Raw genomic sequence first — 22,670 nt, forward strand, 5'->3', positions numbered from 1 at the left:
TAAAGCCTTTGTTTCCTTTGTAACAAGAAGGATAAGAACATGATTAATGAAAATTCTTAGGGGTGGGGTTTTAGCGAAATTTAAGAACATATTCTTAAATTATCTTAAGAATCCCATCTATAAGAATCTACATTAATCATGGTCTAACATCCAGAGAAGAGTCTCTTTTTGAGCTTTCGATAACATCCAGACAAGAGTTTTTTTTTCTACTTAATATATATATATAAAATCACCGCTGCAACCATTTCTTCTTGTGACGCAAGTAATTCAGGTAACAGCCCAGACCCGACCTGAACCCTCGGTGTTTTTTAATCACCAAAACAGTATGATCCTTCATCTATAAGCAATCCTGGCCATTCAGGGCTTTCTGGTTCTTTGATGTCCTGAGTCGGAGTGACTAAAAGAAGATTGTAACCTCTTTTACTCAATTTTTGAAGCATATGGGTGTAGTAGGAGTCATCATTGAACTGATCGGAGAATATGACCAAACTAGCTTCATGAGACCTTTTGTTCCACCTAGGAGAGGAGTCCCTGACCCATAAATAAATGTCATTTAACATTCTATCACGTCTCGAAGAATTATCCCCTGGAAAACAACTAAATATTATCAAATGGAAGTGAGAGTATAAAAGCCTAGATAAGATATAAAAGAAAAAAAGAGTGGAAATGATCACACCTCCGGGAAGAAAGTAGATTCTGGAAGCCCACTCCTTGTTACCACCCAGTAAGGCATCCCTCCAAGAACCTTTCTTGTCATCATCAAGATAAGCCCAGATTGTAATCTTATCACTAGAACCCCTTTCCACAAGAGCTGATGCAATAGAGTGGTAGATCTCATCAGGAGTGGAACAAAGAGGGAATGGGTAATCCTCGGCATCCCAAAAGACGGCTGTCCTATCCCCTTTGACGGTTGGGATGCGCTCTGAGCCATGCAATAGATAGAGAGAGAGAGAGATTAAAATAAATACCATTTATAATCATTTTTAAAAGAATGACAGATAGAAAATCTAAAATAATTTGGGAATGGGTTTTACCGGTGAAATCTACAGTCTTGGAGAGATCTTCTTTGATGTCTAGATATTCTTCGTCGATATCATCCACATACATATAATTAGGTAACAAAGCTTTGAATCTAGGCTTTGCTCCATCTAAAAGCCGTGCATGCTCAAGTAGAGATTCTACACTAAAGAGAGGAGGACAACAAGGCGGGGGGTCTATGAGGAGAACATCGTGATTCCTCGATTTCAAACACCTCAGAACCCTAAGTAACTCCCCATTTGGCTTTGCGATTAAGGATACATTTAATGGTCCTGGTCCCATACTTGTTGTCAAACGAATGATATAGAGAGCGATATCCGGAAATACGTAAACAGCAGCCGAATAAGACTTACCTATATACATCAAACAGAGAAAAATAACTCCTGTTACATATAATTAAAACAGAAACGACGAGCAAAGAGAGTGTTGTTGCGAGGGATTTACATTTGGGTGCGTAAGACATTTCGGCATTCAACCAATCTTCGCTACTGGGTTGCTCGGAATACACTTGCATTCTCATGCTTCAAACATATTGCTACTAACAGCACCAAGATCATCGGTTGTATCGACAGGGATTGGGTAGTCATCCATGTTCCAGAACAAGAGTGTCTGCCTCGCTACGGACAAAAAAAAAAGGCATATACGAAATTTACGAAAATTAAATATCGATCAGATGAAATCTAACAAATAAGAAGGATAAGTGATAGAGAGATCTTTACCGGACTCAAACTCGATGATCTTGCCTTCTTCGCCCATGGTTCCACCGATGAGATCTGGAGATGAGAGAGCCTTTTGAGAATGTCTTGTGTCTAGGGATGAGAATGAGAGCAGGGTTTTATTTAAGGCTGCGGTATTACTCTTATCTTGATACGATGTATTTACGTTACATGACATGCACCAAAGCGTCGACTCTTTTTAACAAAAACCGCCAAAACGACGCCGTGTTTAAAAGAGAACACATCGAACGGTTAGTAAACGGACACGTCATTAAAAAGGATAAAACATGTTTCCTTTTAAAAAAGAGCACACATCGACGGTTAGTAAACTGACACGTCATTAAAACGGATAGAAGCCTCTGTTTCCTTTGCAACAAGAAGGATAACATTCAGACAAGAGTCTCTTTTAAGACGAAAGCTTTTTTGAGCTTTGGATCACTCACACGACTTATGGAGTCTCTTCAATTTTCGAGCCGTTTCTCGGTTAATAGAGTTCAGTGTACTCAGAACCGGACGACGAGTCGAACAAGTAGGGCTGTGTGTCGTTCTGCGTTCACTGGAACCACCAATTCAGCTTCTCTCTCTTCTAAGAGTACCTCCACGGTTTGTGCTTCAATCCTGCTTCCTTTCTCTCTGTTTTTTCCCTCATTTTGGTTATTTATTGTTGTGTGTGGTGTATGTGTTGAGTTAGAGAGAGATATGGAGTTGGGTGAAATCGAAGACAATTGGCCATGGAAGATACAGGAGGAGCCAAGTGAGGGCGGAGATGTTTGGTCAATTGAGTAGTGGACTCGAGGCTGCTTGGACCAAACTCAAAGGAGAAGGTTCGTTATTGTCTTGTAAATATCTAAAGCTATTAGCTTTTGGTAGTTTTGGCTCTGACCCATATAACTAAATCTTTGTTATGAGTGAAGAAGATAAGCATTTTGTTCATGTATGTGAAGAGAGAGACTATTATAAATAAATAATAGCTAAATTAGAGAGATTTTAGATTTCTTGATTTTTTTAAAGAAATGATCAAATTTATAGTCACTAACAGATGCAGAGAGGATGAGCTAGTTCTGTTTATTTAAACATGCAGATGTCATGACGAAGGAGAATATTGCTGAGCCAATGAAGGACATCAGAAGAGCTCTCCTTGAAGCAGATGTGAGTTTTGTTTTTATCCAGCGTTCTTGCAGTATAAAAAGTAATCTTAATCTCTTGGCGGTTCTGTAAACAGGTGAGCCTCCCTGTTGTTAGACGGTTTGTTCAATCAGTAAGTGACCAAGCCGTTGGGATGGGTGTCATTCGAGGAGTCAAACCAGATCAGCAGTTGGTCAAGGTAAACTAACCAATGAACCATCATTTGAGTTTTTTTTTTTTAATTACAACTTAAGCTTGTGTTTTTGTATTGTAGATTGTACATGATGAGCTAGTGAAGTTGATGGGCGGAGAAGTATCTGAGCTCCAGTTTGCTAAGTCAGGTCCTACAGTAATACTGCTTGCTGGTCTCCAAGGAGTTGGGAAGACAACTGTTGCCGCTAAACTCGCTTATAACTTAAAGAAGCAGGTAATGCTTTTTTGAAGATTTTGATAGGATTGTCACTCTCTCTCTCTCTCCTATAACATATACATTAATTATAATTGGATCATTTTGTATTAGGGAAAATCTTGCATGCTTATTGCTGGAGATGTGTACAGACCTGCTGCCATTGATCAACTTGTCATTTTAGGTGAAAAGGTATTGTACTTTGGACTTTTGAATCATTAAACAAATGTTTTTCTGATGCTGTCTTTGTATCACAGATTGGTGTGCCGGTGTATACAGCAGGGACTGAAGCAAAACCTGCAGATATAGCTAAGCAAGGTCTAAAAGAAGCTAAAATGAATAATGTTGATGTAGTCATCATGGATACTGCAGGGAGGCTTCAGGTAATAACCTTTTTATCTTTATGTATAATAAAAATCTATTTGTAGTTTTTAGTCATGACATTGCCTCTTTGTGACAGGTAGATAAAGAGATGATGGATGAGTTAAAAGATGTGAAGAGGTTTCTGAACCCCACAGAAACGTTGCTAGTTGTTGATGCCATGACTGGACAAGAAGCTGCATGTAAGTACTCTAATATCAATTTTCTATAAAACAAGATTAGTTTCTTGATGTATAATTCAATTTTTTTTCACACAGCATTGGTGAGTGCGTTCAGTGTTGAGATAGGAATCACAGGAGCTATATTGACAAAGCTAGACGGTGATTCAAGAGGTGGTGCTGCTTTGAGTGTCAAGGAGGTTCATATTCTTCTCCTTACTATACACTTTTTTGACGGTAATGAGTACACATCATTGATAGTGTTGCTTAGGTATCTGGGAAACCAATAAAACTGGTGGGACGTGGAGAGCGTATGGAGGATCTTGAGCCCTTTTATCCCAATAGAATGGCTGGGAGGATTCTAGGAATGGGAGATGTGCTTTCGTTTGTTGAGAAGGCACAAGAAGTTGTAAGTTTAATTACTAGAAAACTTTTTGTGTTTCTGTCTCTCTCTCTGGTGCTGATGTGTGTTTGATATATAGATGCGTCAAGAAGATGCTGAGGATCTGCAGAAGAAAATAATGAGTGAGAAGTTCGACTTCAACGATTTGCTGAAGCAGACTCGTGCTGTTGCCAAGATAGGTTCGGTGTCACGTGTTCTTGGGATGATTCCTGGGATGGGGAAAGTGAGTCCTGCTCAGATACGTGAAGCTGAGAAGAGTCTTGTTATCATGGAAGCAATGATTGAAGCCATGACTCCTGGTTTGTTCTCTTTTTATTCTTTCTTTCCATTTCATTGTCTTATTCTTGTTTGGTTGGGTTGTGCAGAGGAAAAGGAGAAGCCAGAGTTACTAGCAGAGTCTCCAGAGAGGAGAAAAAGAATAGCTAAAGATTCAGGAAAGACAGAACAACAGGTACTCTCTCTCTCACTCGTAAGCTAGTTCAATTCTCAGACAAGAAAAGGATATTCAATTTGTTGTTATTGTTTTGTTCAGGTGAGCCAACTTGTAGCGCAAATATTTCAAATGAGAGTGAAGATGAAGAACTTGATGGGAGCAATGGAAGGAGGAGCGAATCCTGCGTTCACTGATCTCGCTGACGCAATGAAAGCTGAACAAAAGGTTTCTTTATTTCTTCTTCTTCATGATCTTTCACTTGTGGCAAGAGTATGAACTGATTGTTGTGAATGGGATCTTATAAGGGTCTACCTGGAACCGCAAGGAGGAAGAAGAAGGCGGAATCAAGAAAGAAGTTTGTGGAGTCTGCATCAAGCAAGCCTGGTCCTCGTGGCTTTGGCTCTGGCAACTAAAACAGCCTGTTCAACTCTTTGGGATACAACTCAAGAATCCTAACTTGGTCAATCTCAAAGATGATTTCATTTTTGTATTGTTATATTCAATGAATATGGAATTGACCAACTCGAAAAGGACATTTTTGAACTATCATAAGTGATCAAGTGTTTGTGTATATAAAGAGAAGATACATCATTCCTCTTTGTGTTATAACCATTCCATTATTATTGTTTGAAAAATAGGATGAACAAATGATTGTGTTGAGCTGGAAAGTCTACAGAGCTTGTGTATATTTTCCCTAGTTACATAGCAAAGCTTGGGAGACGACGTACAAAAGTAAATAAACAAAAGATCAAATATGGTTTCTAACTCATGTAAAAGAAAAAAATGAATCAAAATGATTCAGAGTTTGACCATGAAGGAGCTTTTACAACTGCATCCACCCACTGCTGCCGGGTTCTCAGCTACCTGAAGACACAAGCAAGCATTAAAAATGAAATGAAAATCTTGAAACGGGCTATGAACATTATTTTTGATATGTACACAACAGGTTAAGAAAGTGGCTAATGGACTCTACATTGAGCTCAATGGTTCCAGTGACACTATATGAGCAATGATGATAACTAATAAGCCTAAAAAGGGAGGGCGTGATTACCACGAAAGCAGAACGGATGAGTTCATCGACGTAATCAATGGTAGCACCTTTGACAAAGTCATAAGAGACATTATCTACAACCAGTTTCACACCCTTCTTCTCGAATACCCTGCGCAGTGTTTTAAATAATTGAGACAAAAATAAAACGAGTAAGGAAAATGAGGGAGAGAGAGGAAAGTAGAGAGAGAGGACCTGTCATCAGGGTTGGTGGTATGATCAAGCTCGAAGACATACTGGAAACCAGAACAGCCTCCAGTTTCTACAGCCAATCGAAGCATCTTCTTCTCCGGCTCACTAGATTGCAACTCTTTCATCCTCTGTCATTAATGTGACAAATTAATAATGATTCCAAAAGCAAGAAGAGAAATGAGAATATCACCAGGCATTGGATTAATGAAGAAAGATAATGACTTTCAATTAAAAAAAATCATTTGATCAATCTACATGAATATATATCCAATTCATACCCGGATGCAATTCTCGCTAAGATGAACAGCTTCGAGAGAAGAAGAAGAAGAAGGAGCTTCTTTGAGAGCAGAAGAAACGGAAGAATAACGATTAAGCATCCGATGGTTTTCTCTGATACGAGCAGACATATACGGAACAAATCGTTTCACAAGAGATCTAGACATGGCTTTTCTATCAGAATCTCTCTCTTTGTGTGTCTACAGATAAATGATTTAGAGCTTCTTCGTCGTGGAAAGACGAATCCTTCAAAAGTTTTTGTTGGAAGAAAGTTTCTTCTTTTTTTTTCTTCTGGGAATTTTCTTACAGAGGAGGCGAGACAACAGATTTGGTCGTGTTTATACCACACGCTTCTTTTTCTTTTTAAGAGCATCCACGTAATTTATTTCTAACTTGCCCCCCATACTTGTAATCTTTTCCAAATTGACCCCATTAAATTCATTTTATAACTATTTCATCCTTGATACGCATTTTAAAGATAAGACACTAGAATACAAAATTGTATCATGATGAAGTCAGAAATGGACTTTTGTATACACAAATTACTCTACATAATAAACTATTGTTGCAAACTCTCAGCAACAAGCAATCTACTCCTGAATAATGATTATATAAACAAGACCAAGTTGCTGGTATATGGTTATGTCACTTGTGTTAGAAACGAGCTCTGAAGCATCACCATATGGTCTTCAACCTAAGATACCTATGAAAACCATTTGATTCTCTTTCTCAAAGAGACGAAGAATCTCTATATAGTTATGTACCCCATGCCTTTTGTCTCATCCGCAGGAACTTGATGATTGCCTAAGTAGTAGCTATAGGAGAGGCAGTTCTGTGCTGCAGATGAAGTGTGTGAGTTGCTGTCACATGTCCCTGGAATCAAATCCAAACTGAGATTGAGTTTAGAAGATTAGTTACTGCAAGCAAGAAAATGTGAAACTGTATTCTCACTCACTTACCAGATTCTTTTACATTTGTCAATCTGATTTGTCCACTTCTCGGAATCTTCTGTCCCATTCCTCTGCCTCATAGTCTTGTTCAATCATATCTCTCTCTGTACTGTACACTATCCTCTCCTTCCCTATTACTGTCTTTTGAGCCATATCCCTTGCGCTCAGCAGCTGCATTGCATTTAGTTTCAAAGGCGTTAGTTCAGAACAGCAACCAAAATAAACATCTCCCTACAGTTATACAATCACTGATGTAGTGCCTACCTTACGCCGTAGTGCGATATCTGGAGATTCAAGCGCTCGTGCAAACTGCAGCCGAGCTTTGTTTCTACTCTCTATCTGATCATTCTTCCTCTTCACTGACAACCACCGAACCAAAGGGATCACAAAGAATGAACCTGCGTACACCTGCACACGCAATGATCGTGCTTATAGCAAATAGGAGGAAATATAAATTTGATAAAAGTAAAATCACACCTGAAGTAGTGGATATATGTTTTTAACAAAAGTAATAAATCCACTTGGTCTGAACGCCATCTCCCTGTTAAATAACGTTGTTGCGTTAGAACGTTGTTGTATATATATACAAACACAAGGGAGTATTAGGTGGGGAGTGACTTACTTTAGGAGGGTGTTTAGAACAATAACACCAAAGAGGTTAACCGCGCCTAGGCCAATGACCATTGCTCTCTCCGTCGAACTTGTTTTACTGTGAAAGAAGAAACAAGATTCCACTAATCACCAACTCAACCACAAAAAGAACAATAAAACACTTTTTCATAAGTGTGAAGAATGAGGAGAACCTGAATTGCCATTTCTTCTCCTTGAATAATTTGTCCATATCTGCAACAAAGTCAAACCATTTCCCCACGTATTCCTTTCGTCTACTAGATCCAGAAGCTGTGCGTTGCAGCGACGGAAAGCGATACAGTATGTTCCCCTGAGTAACAGAAAGATACTTCAATAACAAATTACCAACGAAAACACTGCAACCAGAAAGTATATACCTCTTCATCCAGCTCAGGTTGACCATCAAATCTTAGAAGAACGGGAAGAATGTACGATTCATCACTCTGTGAATACAAAAAAAAAAAGGAAACTCAAGAAGCTGAAATGTATTGTCTTTTTCATTTTTATTATAAGCAAAACATACCCTAGAACTCTTGGAAGATGGCAGATCAAGGTATGGAGCAAGTTCGTCAGCTGCAACAACACCTCCTCTAGCAGTTATATACCTCCCAATCTGCAAACAGAAGCCAGTAAGTCACTAGCATGTCATTATGGGAGTGAGATGTTTTTTCATACCCAAATCTTAAAAGATATTCTATTGAAGTCTAAAACAAACATATCTACATTTCCGTTATAATATATATATATGGAACCTACCTACCTACCATTTTGCTTACTAAACAACATATAAGATGTTACCACATAGAATCAAGAACTGTCTATGAAAAACAAGAGTACATTACCATCTGCCACCTCTCTTCTTCAATTCCTTGATTAGGATCTCCATCTCCAAATACAAAGGAGAAAACCTATGAATCAACTCAAAGTCATTATCAATCAGTAGTAGCAACTGAGGAAGAAACATGAACGCTTTTTCAAGTTCAAGTTTCCTCTTACAGATTCAATGAAATTCATTCCCTTTCCCTCATCTTCACGAGCTCGTCTCCTTCTGTAATAATTTGGATCCCAGTACCTTACATAAAAAAACACTACAACATCACTAGGAGCCTCCTTAAGAGTAGATGGAACCTTAAACCAAGAAGATCAAATTACCAAAACAGATCAACAGGGCTGAAATAGAAATTGAATCCAGAATCATATCCACGCCCACGTCTCCTTTGCCGATTATCATCCTCACTATCAACAGACAGGTTAGTGCACATTTCAAACCAAAGCCATTGTAGACAAGTCACACACAAGTCACCTTCTGCTTGAAAGCAAGAGTATAATTGAAGTGTAGACAATAACAATAGACGCAATAAGCGCCGTACCAAACGTAACACGTGTCAAATAGTCCACAGCACCCTGCCAACCACAGATGATAAGTAACATTCAGTTTCAAATCGATTAATTGTTGAAAGACAATACCTTAGCCTTATCAAGAAAAGGTTCAATCTGTATCCGTAACGACTTGGTAGCCAACTTAGATCGATAGTCCCTTGGGAATACATAAAGCACATCACCTTCATCCGATACCTTAAACGCATAAAGATCAATACTTTATTAAGGCTAATTCAAGTTTTAAGCATAAAAGATCAAAACTTTATCATTACCTCGAGAAACCCATCAGTATCAGCCGCGAGAGCTTGAAGCGCTTTCTGCGCTTCGGTGACTTTCAACCCCGCTCTGCTCGCCACGTCACCGACAGTGACTCTCCCACCACACTCGTCCACAGCTTCCATAGCTCGTTTCCGGACATCCGTCGCTAACTTGTCGCTCTCCACGAGTCCTCCCGGTTTGATTGGGCTGTTAATCTTATCTACACTCGCCGCCCTAACCGCCAAGATTCTACGGCTGGTGAAGATTCTGGGGAAGGAGTGATGATCGAGAGGAGATCTGAGGCGAGTCAAAGGGTTGTTTCTTGGTGAGAAGAGGGGTGGAGTTAGCCTAGGGGAGACGATTAAGCATGTGGAGACAGAAGCCATTCTCTAGTTATTACAGCTTAAAGTCTTCTTCTTCTTTTGTCTAGTTACGGATTCGAGGTTCAAAATCGAAGCTTTCCGATTGCCTGGAAAGAATTGTGATTCTCTCTCTACCACGAAGCAGAGCAGCAAATTCATAACCGAATCAAACCGACCGGTACAGCTCTCATCATAATCACGGTGAAATTACACATTTCTAACCTCTACCGGCTCTACGTAATATCAGACAAGTCCAAGGACTAATGTAGTAAATAGTAATATTTCTTTTATTTTTTTGTATTCCCTCCCTTTCTTTAAAAAAATGTAATTTTTCATACAGATTAAAAATGATTTACATACATTTCTGTTTTTAACAATTACAAGTATTTAAATAATAATATAAAAATATTTATGAAATTAATGAATTTTACAATTAGTATTAAATTTAAAATTATATAAATTGAATTATTATTTTTTCTTAAAAATTAATGGGGACCACGGTGGGATAAATTGAATTATAATTACATAATGATATTCAAAATGAATATAATTGAATTATAATTACAAAATGATATTATTTGTATAACAAGAAAAAATCAATACTCTTTATAAAACTGATAGAATATGTGTTAACTGATTACTTTGTTGTGTTCTTGCTACAAAATCTCTGAAACATATATATATTAAATGCTTATTGTCTATAATTTTTCTTCACTTTTTATTTAATATATATGGTTGTTGCTATTCCTTTTTACTTCTTCACATTCCATGCAAAAAAAAAATTGTTGGAACTATCAGAATTTGACATAATTCTATAAGGTTTGGTATTCTTTCTTGTTATCTTTTTTTATGTGAACATATAGTTTAGTTAAACAATTGAAAAAACCCATGCAATGGAAGGAAATAGATAGAAAAGAGGCAGATGATGAAGAAGTGGTCCGAGCATATGATTACAAGGTCCACCGCACGTATTTTGTGGTCCGTTGGTTTAAATTTTATTCTGGATGGTCTTTTGTTTCTTTTCATGTGTGTCCCTTTGTGTATAGGTTTCGACAAAATTAGTTATCTACGAGTATGAGTTGGAAATCTGGAAATTCAAATCTCAAGTTTCAAAATGTTTTCCATGTAGACATTCAAAATGTTTGTTTAGTTGTTAGTGGTTATATTGTCGGCTTTTGCACACTTTGGTTACTTGTTATGGACGGATAATGTTAGTTTATTGCTTATTACGATTAATTTTAATCTTATCGAAATCACATGTTAAGACAATCACTTTATATGCAAATGGAGGGAGATGTAGTTCTGCATCGTTTGGTAGGGTCAAAGAAATAACGATTATCACAAAAGGTAAACTGAAAAAGGCTAAGCACGATCCTTTCTGTATGGTGGCATTATGATTTAGATATGCAAACGATTTCTATATCATTGATATTATTTCAATATTTTAATTTAAAGTGCAATCTATCTAGGGTCAGGGTATGTCTAGGTTTTTAATTATTTTAATTTCAAAATATAATGCTCTCCTTAATCTTCATATATTGTCCCTCTCTTATAGTATATATGTATGTATATTGTTCCATATAAGTTGTTTATTTGCACCTTTACATTTTACGAAGTTCATTGATATTTTCAACAACATGAATTTAAATAGCTTTCAACTGGTATTTGTGTAAGCATATAGTCCTCAATTATTGATAAACAAAAGAATAGTCAACTACTTTATTGTACAATAAATTCATATCCACATAGGTAAAATCAGGAAAGCGTTAACGTTAACTTAACGTACAATAATGCACCGTTGCAGTCTGCAACTGAAGGAATCTAGGCAAAAAAAAAAAAAAAAAATCTTTCAAGGTAAAAAAAAGGAATAAAAATCATTTAGGGAGCAAAATAAAATAATTTCGAAGTTTTCAGTAGTACAACAAGAAACTTATGAGGACTATCTAGTAATTATAGGTTGACAAAAAATCAAGTAATTATAAAAAGGTTCACGGTAAAAATAATAATTTAGGGAGCAAAACAAAATAAATTCGAAGTTTTCAGTAGTACAACAAGAAACTTCACGAGGACTAGCTAGTAATTTTAAAAGGTTCACGATAAAAACAAGACAAACATAAAGACCAGGGTTTTTCCGACAAAAATCTCATCGATCCACTTCCGTGTCCGTTCGAAAAAAATATGACCGTTGAAAGTAAATAAATTCCAAAATAAAAAATAAATAACTCCCCTTCCTCTTCTTCAGTCTCTGTTCTTCTTCCCCCAAAACAAAAAAAAAAACTTCCTTTACTCAAAATCGAGAGAGAGAGAGCGACAGACAAAGATGGGTTGTGTTTCTTCAAAACCAGTGAAGAAGAAACTTGTAAGAGAGATCCGAGTCAACAACGGCGGCGACCACATCGTCTCCCTCACTTCAACTACTTACGGCCATCTCGATGTCCAGCAACGAGCAGAGACTTCTCCTAAAGGCGATGACTTTGAATCCGAAAGGAGATCTAATGCACAGAGAGAGGATCCAGAGATTATCAACACGTGGGAGCTTATGGAAGATCTCGAAGATTCAACGAAGATTAGTCCCAAATCTCGTGGGATCTTCGGGAAATCATGGAAGACTCCGGTGAAATCGATTGTTGAATCTCCTAAGAGGAATGGTAGTAGTAAGAGATTCAGGGGAAAAGAAAACAGAGGAGAGAAACAGAGTCCGAACCAGATTCTGAAGACTCCAAAGAGAGGCGTGATGCGTTTGAGTTTCCCTCTCAAATCAGAAGAGATTACGCAGAGGAGGAGGAAGAGTTTCAGTCCAATGTTCGATCCAGACCTCGTGGCTTCTTACGAGAGGGAGTTGTCTCAGGAGAAAGAACAGATCAAGATGGTGATCTCTCCTCCAGACCCTCTCCCGGAGAAATGTCCGCCGGGAGGAGAGAACTCGGTGGTCGTCTACATAACGACGCTGAGAGGGATCAGGAAGACGTTCGAGGACTGCAACGCGGTGAGATCGATACTGGATTCGCACGAGGTTCGGTACTCGGAGAGGGATGTGTCGATGCACTCTGTTTTCAAGGAGGAGATTAGAGGGATCATGGGGACGAAGCAGGTGAAGATACCGGCGGTTTTCGTGAAGGGTAGGATGATAGGAAGCGTTGAGGAAGTTGTGAGGTTGGAGGAGGAGGGTAAATTGGGTATTTTGCTTGAGTGTATGCCTAAGGCGAGGGTAAGCGGTTGCTGCTGCGGGTGCGGTGGGATGAGGTTTGTGATGTGTGGGGTTTGTAATGGAAGCTGCAAGGTTAGGGATGCGGAGAAGAAGGATACGGTTAAGTGTTTGGAGTGTAATGAGAATGGTTTGGTTGTTTGTCCAATGTGTTCGTAAAAGAGGTTTCTTCTTTTTCAGTTTTGTCCTAATTTTGTTGTGAAAATTGGGTGAGACTGTAAGAGGGTTGACTTAACTTTGGAGGCTAACTTTTTGCATTTGAATCTTGATGGGTAGAATCTAATGATTTGTGAGAGAGTTTCTAAAGTTGGGTTTAATGTTTCTTGGTGTGTACTAGTAACTGAATCTGTGGTTTAATGTTTGTAAACGTTTTTATAATAAAGATTCAATTTATTTTGTATAACCATCGTAAATATCGTTTTGTTTGATTCTTTCTTCAATGGTCTACTATTTTATTTTTTGATAAAATGTTAATTATCATGACAAGTTTTTGATTTGTGACAGAAATTACAAAAATAACTAGTAGCAAAATGATGTAAATAAACTAAACACCAATACTAACGGTTATGAACTCAGCCTGGTATAATAATCTTTCTTCAATGGTCTAATATGATTAACCACATATTCTTTCTTCATTGGTTCTAAAGATGCTAAAGTTTGGTTTGACTACTAACTAGTAATTGCAACTGCTTTTAATGTGTGTAAGCGTTTTTATACATGATTCAATTTATTCTTCAGTGGTCTTATATGACAAACCACCTATTCTTTCTTCATTGAGTTTATTTGCAATATGAAGCTAATAAACTTTTGTTTATAGTGATGATCATCAGATTAAAAAATATAACGAATAAAGAAAAAATAGATAAAAAAATTTGAAAAAAAAACAAATAGATAAATTTTGAGATAATCATAACCGATATGATGACGAAAAGCATACATAACTTGGCACACATCCCCAAATGATCCCTGAATCTCAGGCACACATGTCAATGCATATCCCCTATCCATTTCCACCTTTATAATTCATAACATCCGACGATGATTTTTATTCACATATAACAAAAATAACAAAAGCCAAAAAATGGAGCTAGAGACCTCGGTTTATCGACCAAACGTCGCCGTCTATGATTCCCCCGATGGTGTGGAGGTTCGAGGACGATACGACCAAGTCTTCGCTAAGATTCTGACAAGAGATGCTCTTGGGTTCGTGGCTGAGTTACAGAGAGAGTTTCGTGGGCATGTGAGGTACGCTATGGAGTGCCGTAGAGAGGTCAAACGGCGTTACAACTCTGGTGCTGTCCCTGGGTTTGACCCTTCCACTAAGTTCATCAGAGACGGTGAATGGGTTTGTGCCTCTGTCCCTCCCGCTGTTGCTGACCGGAGAGTTGAGATAACCGGTCCGGTCGAGAGGAAGATGATCATCAATGCTCTTAACTCTGGAGCTAAAGTCTTCATGGTCCGTTTTCTCTCTATGTGTTTATGTCTTTGTTTATTATTGGACCGAGTTTAATTTTGATACGGTTTGTTTGTTTATTTTTGCGCTAGCTTTATGTCTTTGTTTATTACTTTGGATACAGTTTGATATCTTTGTTGGGTGTTGAGTGTTGACAGGCAGATTTTGAGGATGCATTGTCTCCGAGCTGGGAGAATCTGATGAGAGGGCAAGTGAACTTGAAAGATGCTGTTGATGGATCCATTACGTTTAACGACAAGGCAAGGAACAAAGTTTACAAGCTCAACGACCAAGTTGCTAAGCTTTTTGTCAGGCCACGAGGCTGGCATCTCCCTGAGGCTCACATCCTCATCGACGGTGAGCCAGCCACCGGATGTCTCGTCGACTTCGGTCTTTACTTCTTCCACAACTACGCCAAGTTTAGACAGACTCAAGGTTCCGGTTTCGGACCCTTCTTCTATCTCCCCAAAATGGAACACTCTAGGTAACTCCCTGGACCAGACAGACCGGTTAGGTCATTACTTACTTGAAAGGGAAGCAACCATTATTTATGTTTAGGATTAATTAGTAGGTTAGTTAGTTTCTTGAAGGGAAGTTAACATTAAATTCATGTTTTTTGTTTAGGATTAATTATTAGGTCAATTAATTTCTTGACAGGGAAGCAACCATTAAAATCATGTTTTTGATGTAGGACTAATTATTAGGTCAATTACTTTCTTGACAGAGAAGCAAAGATATGGAACAGTGTGTTTGAGCGAGCTGAGAAGATGGCTGGTATAGAGCGAGGAAGCATTAGAGCCACTGTGCTGATCGAGACCCTCCCAGCTGTTTTCCAGATGAATGAGATACTATATGAACTAAGGGATCATTCGGTGGGTCTAAACTGTGGAAGATGGGACTATATCTTCAGCTATGTCAAGACCTTCCAGGCTCACCCTGACCGTCTCTTACCAGACCGTGTCCTAGTTGGTATGGGGCAACATTTCATGAGGAGTTACTCTGATCTTCTCATTCGTACTTGTCACAAGCGTGGTGTCCACGCCATGGGCGGCATGGTTAGTTCCCTCTTATCTCACACTAGTTCACTAGGAGTATTAGCCCTGCTGGTTTGAATCGAACCAAAAAATTTCGGTTTTGGTTTAGTTCGGAAAAATTTGAAAAAACTTTGGTTTTCAGTTTGGTTTTTGGTTATTTCGGTTTCAATAATAATTATAGTTGAACTATCCAAAATTAACCGAAATAACCAAACCGAATAAACGAACTAACTGAAAATAACCAAATTAATTGAAGTAACTGGAAAAAAAAAACAAAATTAGCAGAAAATGATGGAATTTGACCAAAATTATCCGATTTTTTTTAAAAATAAATAAACCGAATATAACCAAAACCCAAAAATTTGGTTATTTTCGATAATTTTCAAAACCGATTTTTTTTTATCGAAGTAACCAAAAATATCAGACCGAAACCAGTGCTACATATAAATGTTTAAATGCACCAATTGCACACTGATGTTGAGTTGTTTGTTGATATGATGCTCAGGCGGCTCAGATTCCCATAAGAGATGATCCGAAAGCGAATGAGATGGCACTGGACCTAGTGAAGAAAGACAAGCTAAGAGAAGTAAGAGCAGGACACGATGGAACATGGGCGGCTCATCCAGGACTCATCCCAATATGCATGGATGCATTCAGCCACATGGGCAACAATCCAAACCAAATCAAATCAATGAAGCGTGATGACGCATCCGCAATAACAGAGGAAGATCTGCTTCAGATACCGCGAGGAGTGCGCACACTGGAGGGTCTAAGGCTGAACACACGTGTGGGGATCCAATACTTAGCCGCGTGGCTAACAGGATCAGGATCTGTCCCACTCTATAACCTGATGGAAGATGCTGCTACGGCCGAGATAAGCCGTGTCCAGAACTGGCAGTGGATTAGGTATGGAGTGGAGCTGGACGGAGACGGGCTTGGAGTTAGGGTGAGTAAAGAGTTGTTTGGGAGAGTTGTGGAAGAAGAGATGGAAAGGATCGAGAAAGAAGTTGGGAAAGATAAGTTTAAGAGAGGAATGTATAAGGAAGCTTGCAAGATGTTTACAAAGCAGTGTACTGCAGCTGAGCTTGATGATTTTCTTACACTTGCTGTTTATGATCATATTGTAGCTCATTACCCAATCAATGCGTCAAGGCTCTGAAAGAAGAAAAGAAGATGCAAGGGAGAGAGAGATAGTTTGAGATATGAATGTTGTGCTTTTGTGTTGTATGTTTGTTTCTCATTTGCTTTTTGTGTTTCTATAAGTTTCTATATGTTGGTATATTGTAATAAGCAGGACTTGTTGTTTTTATCTCCAATATGAAATAAATGTTCTATAGCATCATTATTATGTGTATGGCTATAGCATTGTTTATTCGATGATAGAATTCAAAATATATAAAATGTAATTGACTGTTTGTTATTTCTTTTTCTATTTTTGGTCTTCTGATTCTTTGGAGCTGCTAGGTTTCTGTGATATACGTGAAAAATATATGAATGATAAATGTAAAAACTAAATGAAAGATAATTGCATGATTGATGAAGTGTTGTTCTGGTTTTTTAGTATTTAAAATTCTGAGCTGAAACTTTTAATGTCATCAAGTGTGCCCAAAGTGATAAAACTTGTAATACGTTAAGAATTTGCTCAATATCCTCCACCTAAAGGGTCCCAAACCATGTTCAAACCAATGGCTAGTTTTCCATCAACCAATATCTTAGGATCTCACTATCTTAGAGAAGAATGATTGTTATATGAAGGGTCCTAAACCAATATCAAACCAATGGCTAGTTTTCATTCATATGAAGCATGCTACGCTGGTGACTCGGTTTGCTTGACTTTTGTACCAACCCTCCAAAATGTCAGTCAAAAATTCAAAACACAACAACAACACAATAGGAAGCTATAATAATAAGCCTTAGATGCAAAGTAAGATTCAAAACAAATACTTTCCACAAGTTCTCTCAGAAGAAAACAAAGTAAAAGTTCTAACGGGTTCGATGGGCTTAGAATTTTCCACGGATTGGGCCCGGCGTAGAAAATTCGCTTAGCTCAAACAGACCGGGAAAAAATGAACCGATTCGGTTATTGAAAACGGAGTCGAGACTTGTGACCTGGTTTTTAAGCACTCCTATAAAAGCTAAAGAGAACGCCTCTCGCTCTCATCTCTGGAAAATTAGGGTTCTCGCTTCTTCTCTAACCGCCGCTAAGCTCCCACCATCTCTACAGGTTTCATTTCTCTCGAATTCTTCTCTGTTTTGTTAGATAACGGAACCTACCTTCGATTCTGATTAGTGATTAGAAACAACGATTCATAGTTTGCTCTGTCTCAATCCGTTTGTATCTGTTAGAGTTAGGTTTTGAATCAGTGTATGCATTTGAGTTCTCGTGTAATTGGTTTGTTTGTATTGTGAATCAGAATGGATTCTCAGATTAAGCACGCCGTGGTGGTGAAGGTGATGGGACGTACGGGGTCAAGGGGTCAGGTGACTCAGGTTCGAGTCAAGTTCACTGACTCTGATCGTTTCATTATGCGAAATGTTAAAGGGCCTGTGAGGGAGGGAGACATCCTCACCTTGCTCGAGTCCGAGAGAGAGGCCAGGAGACTTCGTTGATTCACCTGCAAGAACACAGAGCAATGTCTGCTTAGTTCCTTTTTTTTTTTGCTTCTTGTGTCTGGATTAGTGATTATGCACTTTTGGATTGTGTTTGGTTGTTGCTATAAGACAATTCCTGGATTGATATTTGTTCTGGTTTTTTGAGGGTCTTCAGAGTTTATTGTTTCATCTTCACATCAAGAATTCGTATATTAGTATATTCTTAACTCGAATAAGCAACGGTCAATGTTAAGACATCATCAACCCATACTCTGTAATTCAGACAAGAACGGTTTATCTGCATCTGTGTTTTTCAATTGAACCAGACCTGCTTAACCGAGTCTAAATTAACCCTGCAAAATCTCTTAAGGTATAAGCCTTGTTTTGGTTATGATCTGAAACAGAAATGTTCTCCAAGGTCCTTCTCTAGTGTTTCAAATCTCTGCTTTAAAGTAGTTTTGAACCAAAACATATCATACCTAGTCACACTCATTATCTTTTTATCTTGATTCCTTTTTAAGCCTGACCATGGTTTTAGCCTTTGTGCGGACTTGTCTATAAACCCCATATGGTTTGGAAGGGAAAAAAAAACTTGTCATCCAAGTGCCCCACGCTATGTATTTCATTTTGTGGTTGTGGACTGTGCTAAGTGAAACATTTTCCACATGACCCAAAAAATTACATAATCATAAATTTACAAAAAAAAAATTAGGCCCAAATTTATATATAAAAAATTAATTCAAATTTTTAATAAATCGTATATGCCTCCATAAATCTCAGGGCCGGCGCGCATCAAATGCACAAGAAGCAGATGCAATAGCAGAAAATCTCTTGCTGGGGTTAATGGCAAGAGCCTGGAGACTAAGAAGATTCGTTTGGTAGTTCTGGGGTCATGACTCATTCTGTGTAGCTTTTTGCTACATCTTTTGGTATAAACTTACGTTGGCCACTTGTCTAATTGATGCTTCTTTTTGAAATATATGATTTATTTTCTTTGATGTGATGATCTAAGCAAAGCTTATATAAGTCATCCATTCCGCTTTCTATATCAATTACCAATCTGAGTAAATTCTCAATCAATATTTGATATCTATAAGAATATATATTGTTTACAATCTCCACTAAAAGAGTCGTCCGCAATATTACATAAGCTCTTTTGTTTTTTATATACTATTCTTCAACTTTTGTTGGTTCCATAAGACGGTATTCCATTGTTTGATATGATTATATCTATATATGCCTTTGCAAGATTTTTTTTGTTTCTGTAACTTTATTTGGCTTTAGAATTACACCATACATGTGCACATCATACAATACAATCTCCATCTCAAGAATCGTTTCTTCACGTGAACTGTTGGTTTTACTGATTTTGATAAATAAGGATTTCATTGGCGTTTCTTCTGAAGAATCAATGTGTTGTCGGTTCCATAAGTAAGGAGTCCCAAATCTCCGATCGGTATTTTTCTTTAACCTAAAAGTGTTTGGTTTATCACTTTCCAATATTCTTTTGTCATATTTTAATGCTTATTAATAAAATATGCCTTTATACGAATTATGATTGATGGTATTTAATCTCATACTAGTTGCCCATTAATTTTTGTTTGTTTTTAACTAGGTTCATTCTTAACGCAAAGGGACAAATGATCCCATGTTACGACCTTGGAATGGCCTTTGGGCAATAGTTTTATCCGTAGATGTAATAGAATCAAGTACGATAAGAATGTTAATATAACAATTCTTAATCTTGGCCAATCAGATTTTTAGTGATATATTGTTTTAGAAATCATAGACGAGCAAAAGAGCTCTCGAGTTACTTTATTCAGCGAGACATTTAGCGCTTTATTGATAATCTTGGCCACTCAAAATGTTTTAGTGATATATTTCTTGATGTCACTAAAGATTATAGGATTCTATAAACTATTGGACTCAATTATTGTCGCGATTTTGTTGATATATAAAGTCTTGGCCATAGGGGTTGACTTGAATCATGTAGTACGTTCACATGAAAATGATATATGCTGAAAAACATAAGAATGAAATCTAAAAATTAACTATGAAATCTCTATGTACATTCAACTCGTCAAAAGGAAAGAAAAGGACAATTATTGGCAAAAGGATCAAATACGTACTTGGAAACAATTTTATTACATATTTATGTTATATAGATATATATATATATATATTCACGCACTGGATATTTTAGGTAAATTTAGGTGTCTAGACATTATACAAGCATATGGAAGCACTGTTACATACTTTCTACACTTAGGTATGAATTTTTTTTTTTAGGTATAAATTTCAAATCCATACAATATGATTTCTTACGGATTATAGGATGCATAACTTATCGGAAATTACAGAATAGTGCAAACAAAACTGTTCATTGTGATATATAGTTTGTTACGGTAAAACATGTTCATCAAAAATGTTGTACATACAAAACATTATCTTAGTATTCACGTCGTGTAAATTATATCGTTTGGTCAATCCAATCATTAATTTTATATAATACATTAAATTTGTTGATAATAGAATTAATATATTAATATTACATTATTTGATTACTTTGGACTATATTAGGTCAAACTACAGTACACAGTCAACAAATACAATGATTATATTTGGAACTGTTTAAATATATTAAATTTCATAAATAATAATCACTCTAATCAATTAAACATATAGTTTTATAAATTATCTAAAAATAAATTACTCATTACTTCTCCCTAATTTAATTCCTACTATGAAAGATGATATTAGTATATAAATTGGGAGTAGATATATATTCATTCTTTTAGATTTGCCCGAATCTTACAACCACAACCCCTAACACATCTCTCTTGCTCTCTCTCTAACTTGGAAAACCCTATAAATAGATATCTTAGTCGTCCTTGGTATCCCACACCACTACAAATATCTTTATTTCCCTAAGCTCACTTTTAAACCCACAGTTGATTAGAAAGAGAAAATAACTTTTAACCAAAAAATGGAGAATATGGGAAGTAGAGTGATAGAGCCATTGATAGTGGGAAGAGTGGTAGGAGAGGTTCTTGATTTTTTCACTCAAACAATTGAAATGAACGTGAGTTACAACAAGAAGCAAGTCTGCAATGGCCATGAGCTTTTCCCTTCCTTTGTCTCCTCAAAGCCTAGGGTTGAGATCCATGGCGGTGATCTCAGATCTTTCTTCACCTTGGTATATATAACATATATTACAACTATTTTACAGCATTCAACAATGTTGAGATTGCTGCTTTTTAGTCCTGTTATATAACATTTTAAGTCTCAATTCCTTCTCATCTCAGAAGTTTTCTGTTTTTTTACTCCATGGAGAAAAAGAGAGTGGCAGATCAATAATCTTGTAAATTGTAGTTTTTGGAAATAATATGATGCTGGTATAACTTTTAATCGTTTTATTTTATTTCTTATTGATGGTAAATTCAACTGGAATGCAAAACAGGTGATGATAGACCCTGATGTTCCAGGTCCTAGCGACCCCTTTTTAAAAGAACACCTGCATTGGTACGTTCATTTTTTTCGTTTCATTTTGGGACCATATCCCATATGCACATTTAAATTATTAATAATATAATAACCAATCCTAACGAAATTGTTCTTTAATATTTTATCGTTTCATAAACTTGAGTTGAGTTGCACAAAGTCTATTTCATCACAAAACCAGGATGTTCCTGAAATTTTTAATAGAACAATAAAGATAATAATTGCATTTAAATGTTACAACAGGATTGTGACAAACATCCCCGGTACAACAGATGCAACATTTGGTACGTACTGGTCCTGAATTTATAATTTTTTAGTACAACTTATAATAAAATATATTTTCACATGTTAAATAAAGATATTTGAAATTAAAATATAGGAAAAGAGGTGGTGAGCTATGAGTTCCCAAGGCCAAATATAGGGATACACAGGTTCGTGTTTGTTCTCTTCAAGCAGAAGCAAAGACATGTTATCGATATCTCCCCAAACATTCCTTCGAGAGATAAGTTCAATACTCGCAAATTTGCGATCGAGCATGATCTTGGTCTCCCTGTCGCGGCTGTCTTCTTCAACGCACAGAGAGAAACCGCAGCTCGCAGACGTTAATTATGTTGATGTCCGTCATATGCAAAAATAAATAAAAACATGAAGAAAAGGATTTAATTAAGAAAATGTAACCATGTTTATTTAGGTTCTATGTTTCCGTACTTTGAATAAAGACTGGGTGACAAGGATGAGTTGAATTTTTTTGTGTGTATCGGCTACCATACTAACTAAACCCTTTATAAGAAACATCAAGTTAATCAATCTTAATGTAAAAAAGAGAGTTAATTAATCTTAATATATGGCATGATAATTGATAAACGTGGAAACAGGAAACAAAAGTGTAAATGGACAAAAAACATTTTTTAGTTCTGGTCAAACTGACAAGACCTTGATGACCACCTAAAATATATAGGACGCTCCTTTCACTTGGCGATCCAAATATTATCATTAATGTTTATTTTTCCCATATGCCCAGTGTTTGGTATCGTGCAAAAAATTCGTTGCGGCTTATGATACTACACGAAACTTGATTATGTTTTTTTTGAAGTATATATATAGTGAATAAATCCAATGTTCTAGGTGC

General features: G+C 37.0%; 7 protein-coding genes and 1 long non-coding RNA gene across 9 annotated transcripts; 5 read left to right on the forward strand and 3 right to left on the reverse strand.

Annotated features, from left to right (window-relative positions):
• Nucleotides 1-941: 941 nt before the first annotated feature.
• LOC111203813 lies at nt 942-1,888 on the reverse strand. Its single transcript, XR_007319902.1, has 3 exons — nt 1,758-1,888; nt 1,483-1,655; nt 942-1,391 (listed from the first exon to the last, which is right to left on the reverse strand). It is a non-coding gene; the product is annotated as an uncharacterized LOC111203813 (long non-coding RNA).
• Nucleotides 1,889-2,090: 202 nt separating this feature from the next.
• On the forward strand, nt 2,091-5,251 carry LOC106425317 (signal recognition particle 54 kDa protein, chloroplastic). Its single transcript, XM_013866050.3, has 14 exons — nt 2,091-2,357; nt 2,446-2,578; nt 2,836-2,903; nt 2,977-3,078; nt 3,154-3,306; nt 3,400-3,477; nt 3,543-3,668; nt 3,746-3,848; nt 3,924-4,024; nt 4,096-4,233; nt 4,307-4,526; nt 4,593-4,678; nt 4,760-4,885; nt 4,966-5,251. Exons 1-14 carry the CDS (start codon nt 2,205-2,207, stop codon nt 5,071-5,073), a joined length of 1,695 nt encoding a protein of 564 aa, XP_013721504.1. The 5' UTR covers nt 2,091-2,204; the 3' UTR covers nt 5,074-5,251.
• Nucleotides 5,252-5,257: 6 nt separating this feature from the next.
• Nucleotides 5,258-6,507, reverse strand: LOC106377463 (iron-sulfur assembly protein IscA-like 2, mitochondrial). Its single transcript, XM_013817702.3, has 4 exons — nt 6,179-6,507; nt 5,904-6,028; nt 5,712-5,820; nt 5,258-5,524 (listed from the first exon to the last, which is right to left on the reverse strand). The coding sequence occupies exons 1-4, from the start codon at nt 6,341-6,343 to the stop codon at nt 5,459-5,461; spliced, it is 465 nt and encodes a 154-aa protein (XP_013673156.2). The 5' UTR covers nt 6,344-6,507; the 3' UTR covers nt 5,258-5,458.
• A 106-nt stretch (nt 6,508-6,613) lies between these two features.
• On the reverse strand, nt 6,614-10,123 carry LOC106425227 (uncharacterized protein At5g03900, chloroplastic). 2 transcript variants are annotated; one of them, XM_013865946.3, is made up of 14 exons: nt 9,409-10,123; nt 9,224-9,331; nt 9,060-9,160; nt 8,909-8,992; nt 8,753-8,828; nt 8,599-8,664; nt 8,280-8,369; nt 8,134-8,199; nt 7,930-8,066; nt 7,749-7,835; nt 7,604-7,667; nt 7,391-7,534; nt 7,136-7,297; nt 6,614-7,049 (listed from the first exon to the last, which is right to left on the reverse strand). In XM_013865946.3, the coding sequence occupies exons 1-13, from the start codon at nt 9,778-9,780 to the stop codon at nt 7,154-7,156; spliced, it is 1,539 nt and encodes a 512-aa protein (XP_013721400.1). In that variant the 5' UTR covers nt 9,781-10,123; the 3' UTR covers nt 6,614-7,049; nt 7,136-7,153. The 2 variants fall into 2 exon arrangements, with proteins under 2 accessions (XP_013721400.1, XP_013721399.1); XM_013865945.3 differs by having other exon boundaries at nt 6,614-7,066.
• Nucleotides 10,124-11,620: 1,497 nt separating this feature from the next.
• On the forward strand, nt 11,621-13,361 carry LOC106377458 (uncharacterized protein At5g39865). The gene has a single exon (XM_013817699.3). It carries the CDS (start codon nt 12,077-12,079, stop codon nt 13,118-13,120), a length of 1,044 nt encoding a protein of 347 aa, XP_013673153.2. The 5' UTR covers nt 11,621-12,076; the 3' UTR covers nt 13,121-13,361.
• Nucleotides 13,362-13,998: 637 nt separating this feature from the next.
• LOC106424075 (malate synthase, glyoxysomal-like) lies at nt 13,999-18,235 on the forward strand. The gene is made up of 5 exons (XM_013864819.3): nt 13,999-14,417; nt 14,573-14,898; nt 15,139-15,469; nt 15,954-17,672; nt 17,863-18,235. Exons 1-4 carry the CDS (start codon nt 14,043-14,045, stop codon nt 16,605-16,607), a joined length of 1,686 nt encoding a protein of 561 aa, XP_013720273.1. The 5' UTR covers nt 13,999-14,042; the 3' UTR covers nt 16,608-17,672; nt 17,863-18,235.
• On the forward strand, nt 17,864-18,235 carry LOC106424078 (40S ribosomal protein S28-2). The gene has a single exon (XM_048748497.1). It carries the CDS (start codon nt 17,864-17,866, stop codon nt 18,056-18,058), a length of 195 nt encoding a protein of 64 aa, XP_048604454.1. The 3' UTR covers nt 18,059-18,235.
• Nucleotides 18,236-20,353: 2,118 nt separating this feature from the next.
• On the forward strand, nt 20,354-22,288 carry LOC106425330 (protein TERMINAL FLOWER 1). Its single transcript, XM_013866062.3, has 4 exons — nt 20,354-21,236; nt 21,501-21,562; nt 21,785-21,825; nt 21,921-22,288. The coding sequence occupies exons 1-4, from the start codon at nt 21,027-21,029 to the stop codon at nt 22,145-22,147; spliced, it is 540 nt and encodes a 179-aa protein (XP_013721516.1). The 5' UTR covers nt 20,354-21,026; the 3' UTR covers nt 22,148-22,288.
• Nucleotides 22,289-22,670: the final 382 nt, after the last annotated feature.

The sequence above is a fragment of the Brassica napus genome, chromosome C2, assembly GCF_020379485.1.
Source record: "Brassica napus cultivar Da-Ae chromosome C2, Da-Ae, whole genome shotgun sequence".
NCBI lineage: Eukaryota > Viridiplantae > Streptophyta > Magnoliopsida > Brassicales > Brassicaceae > Brassica > Brassica napus.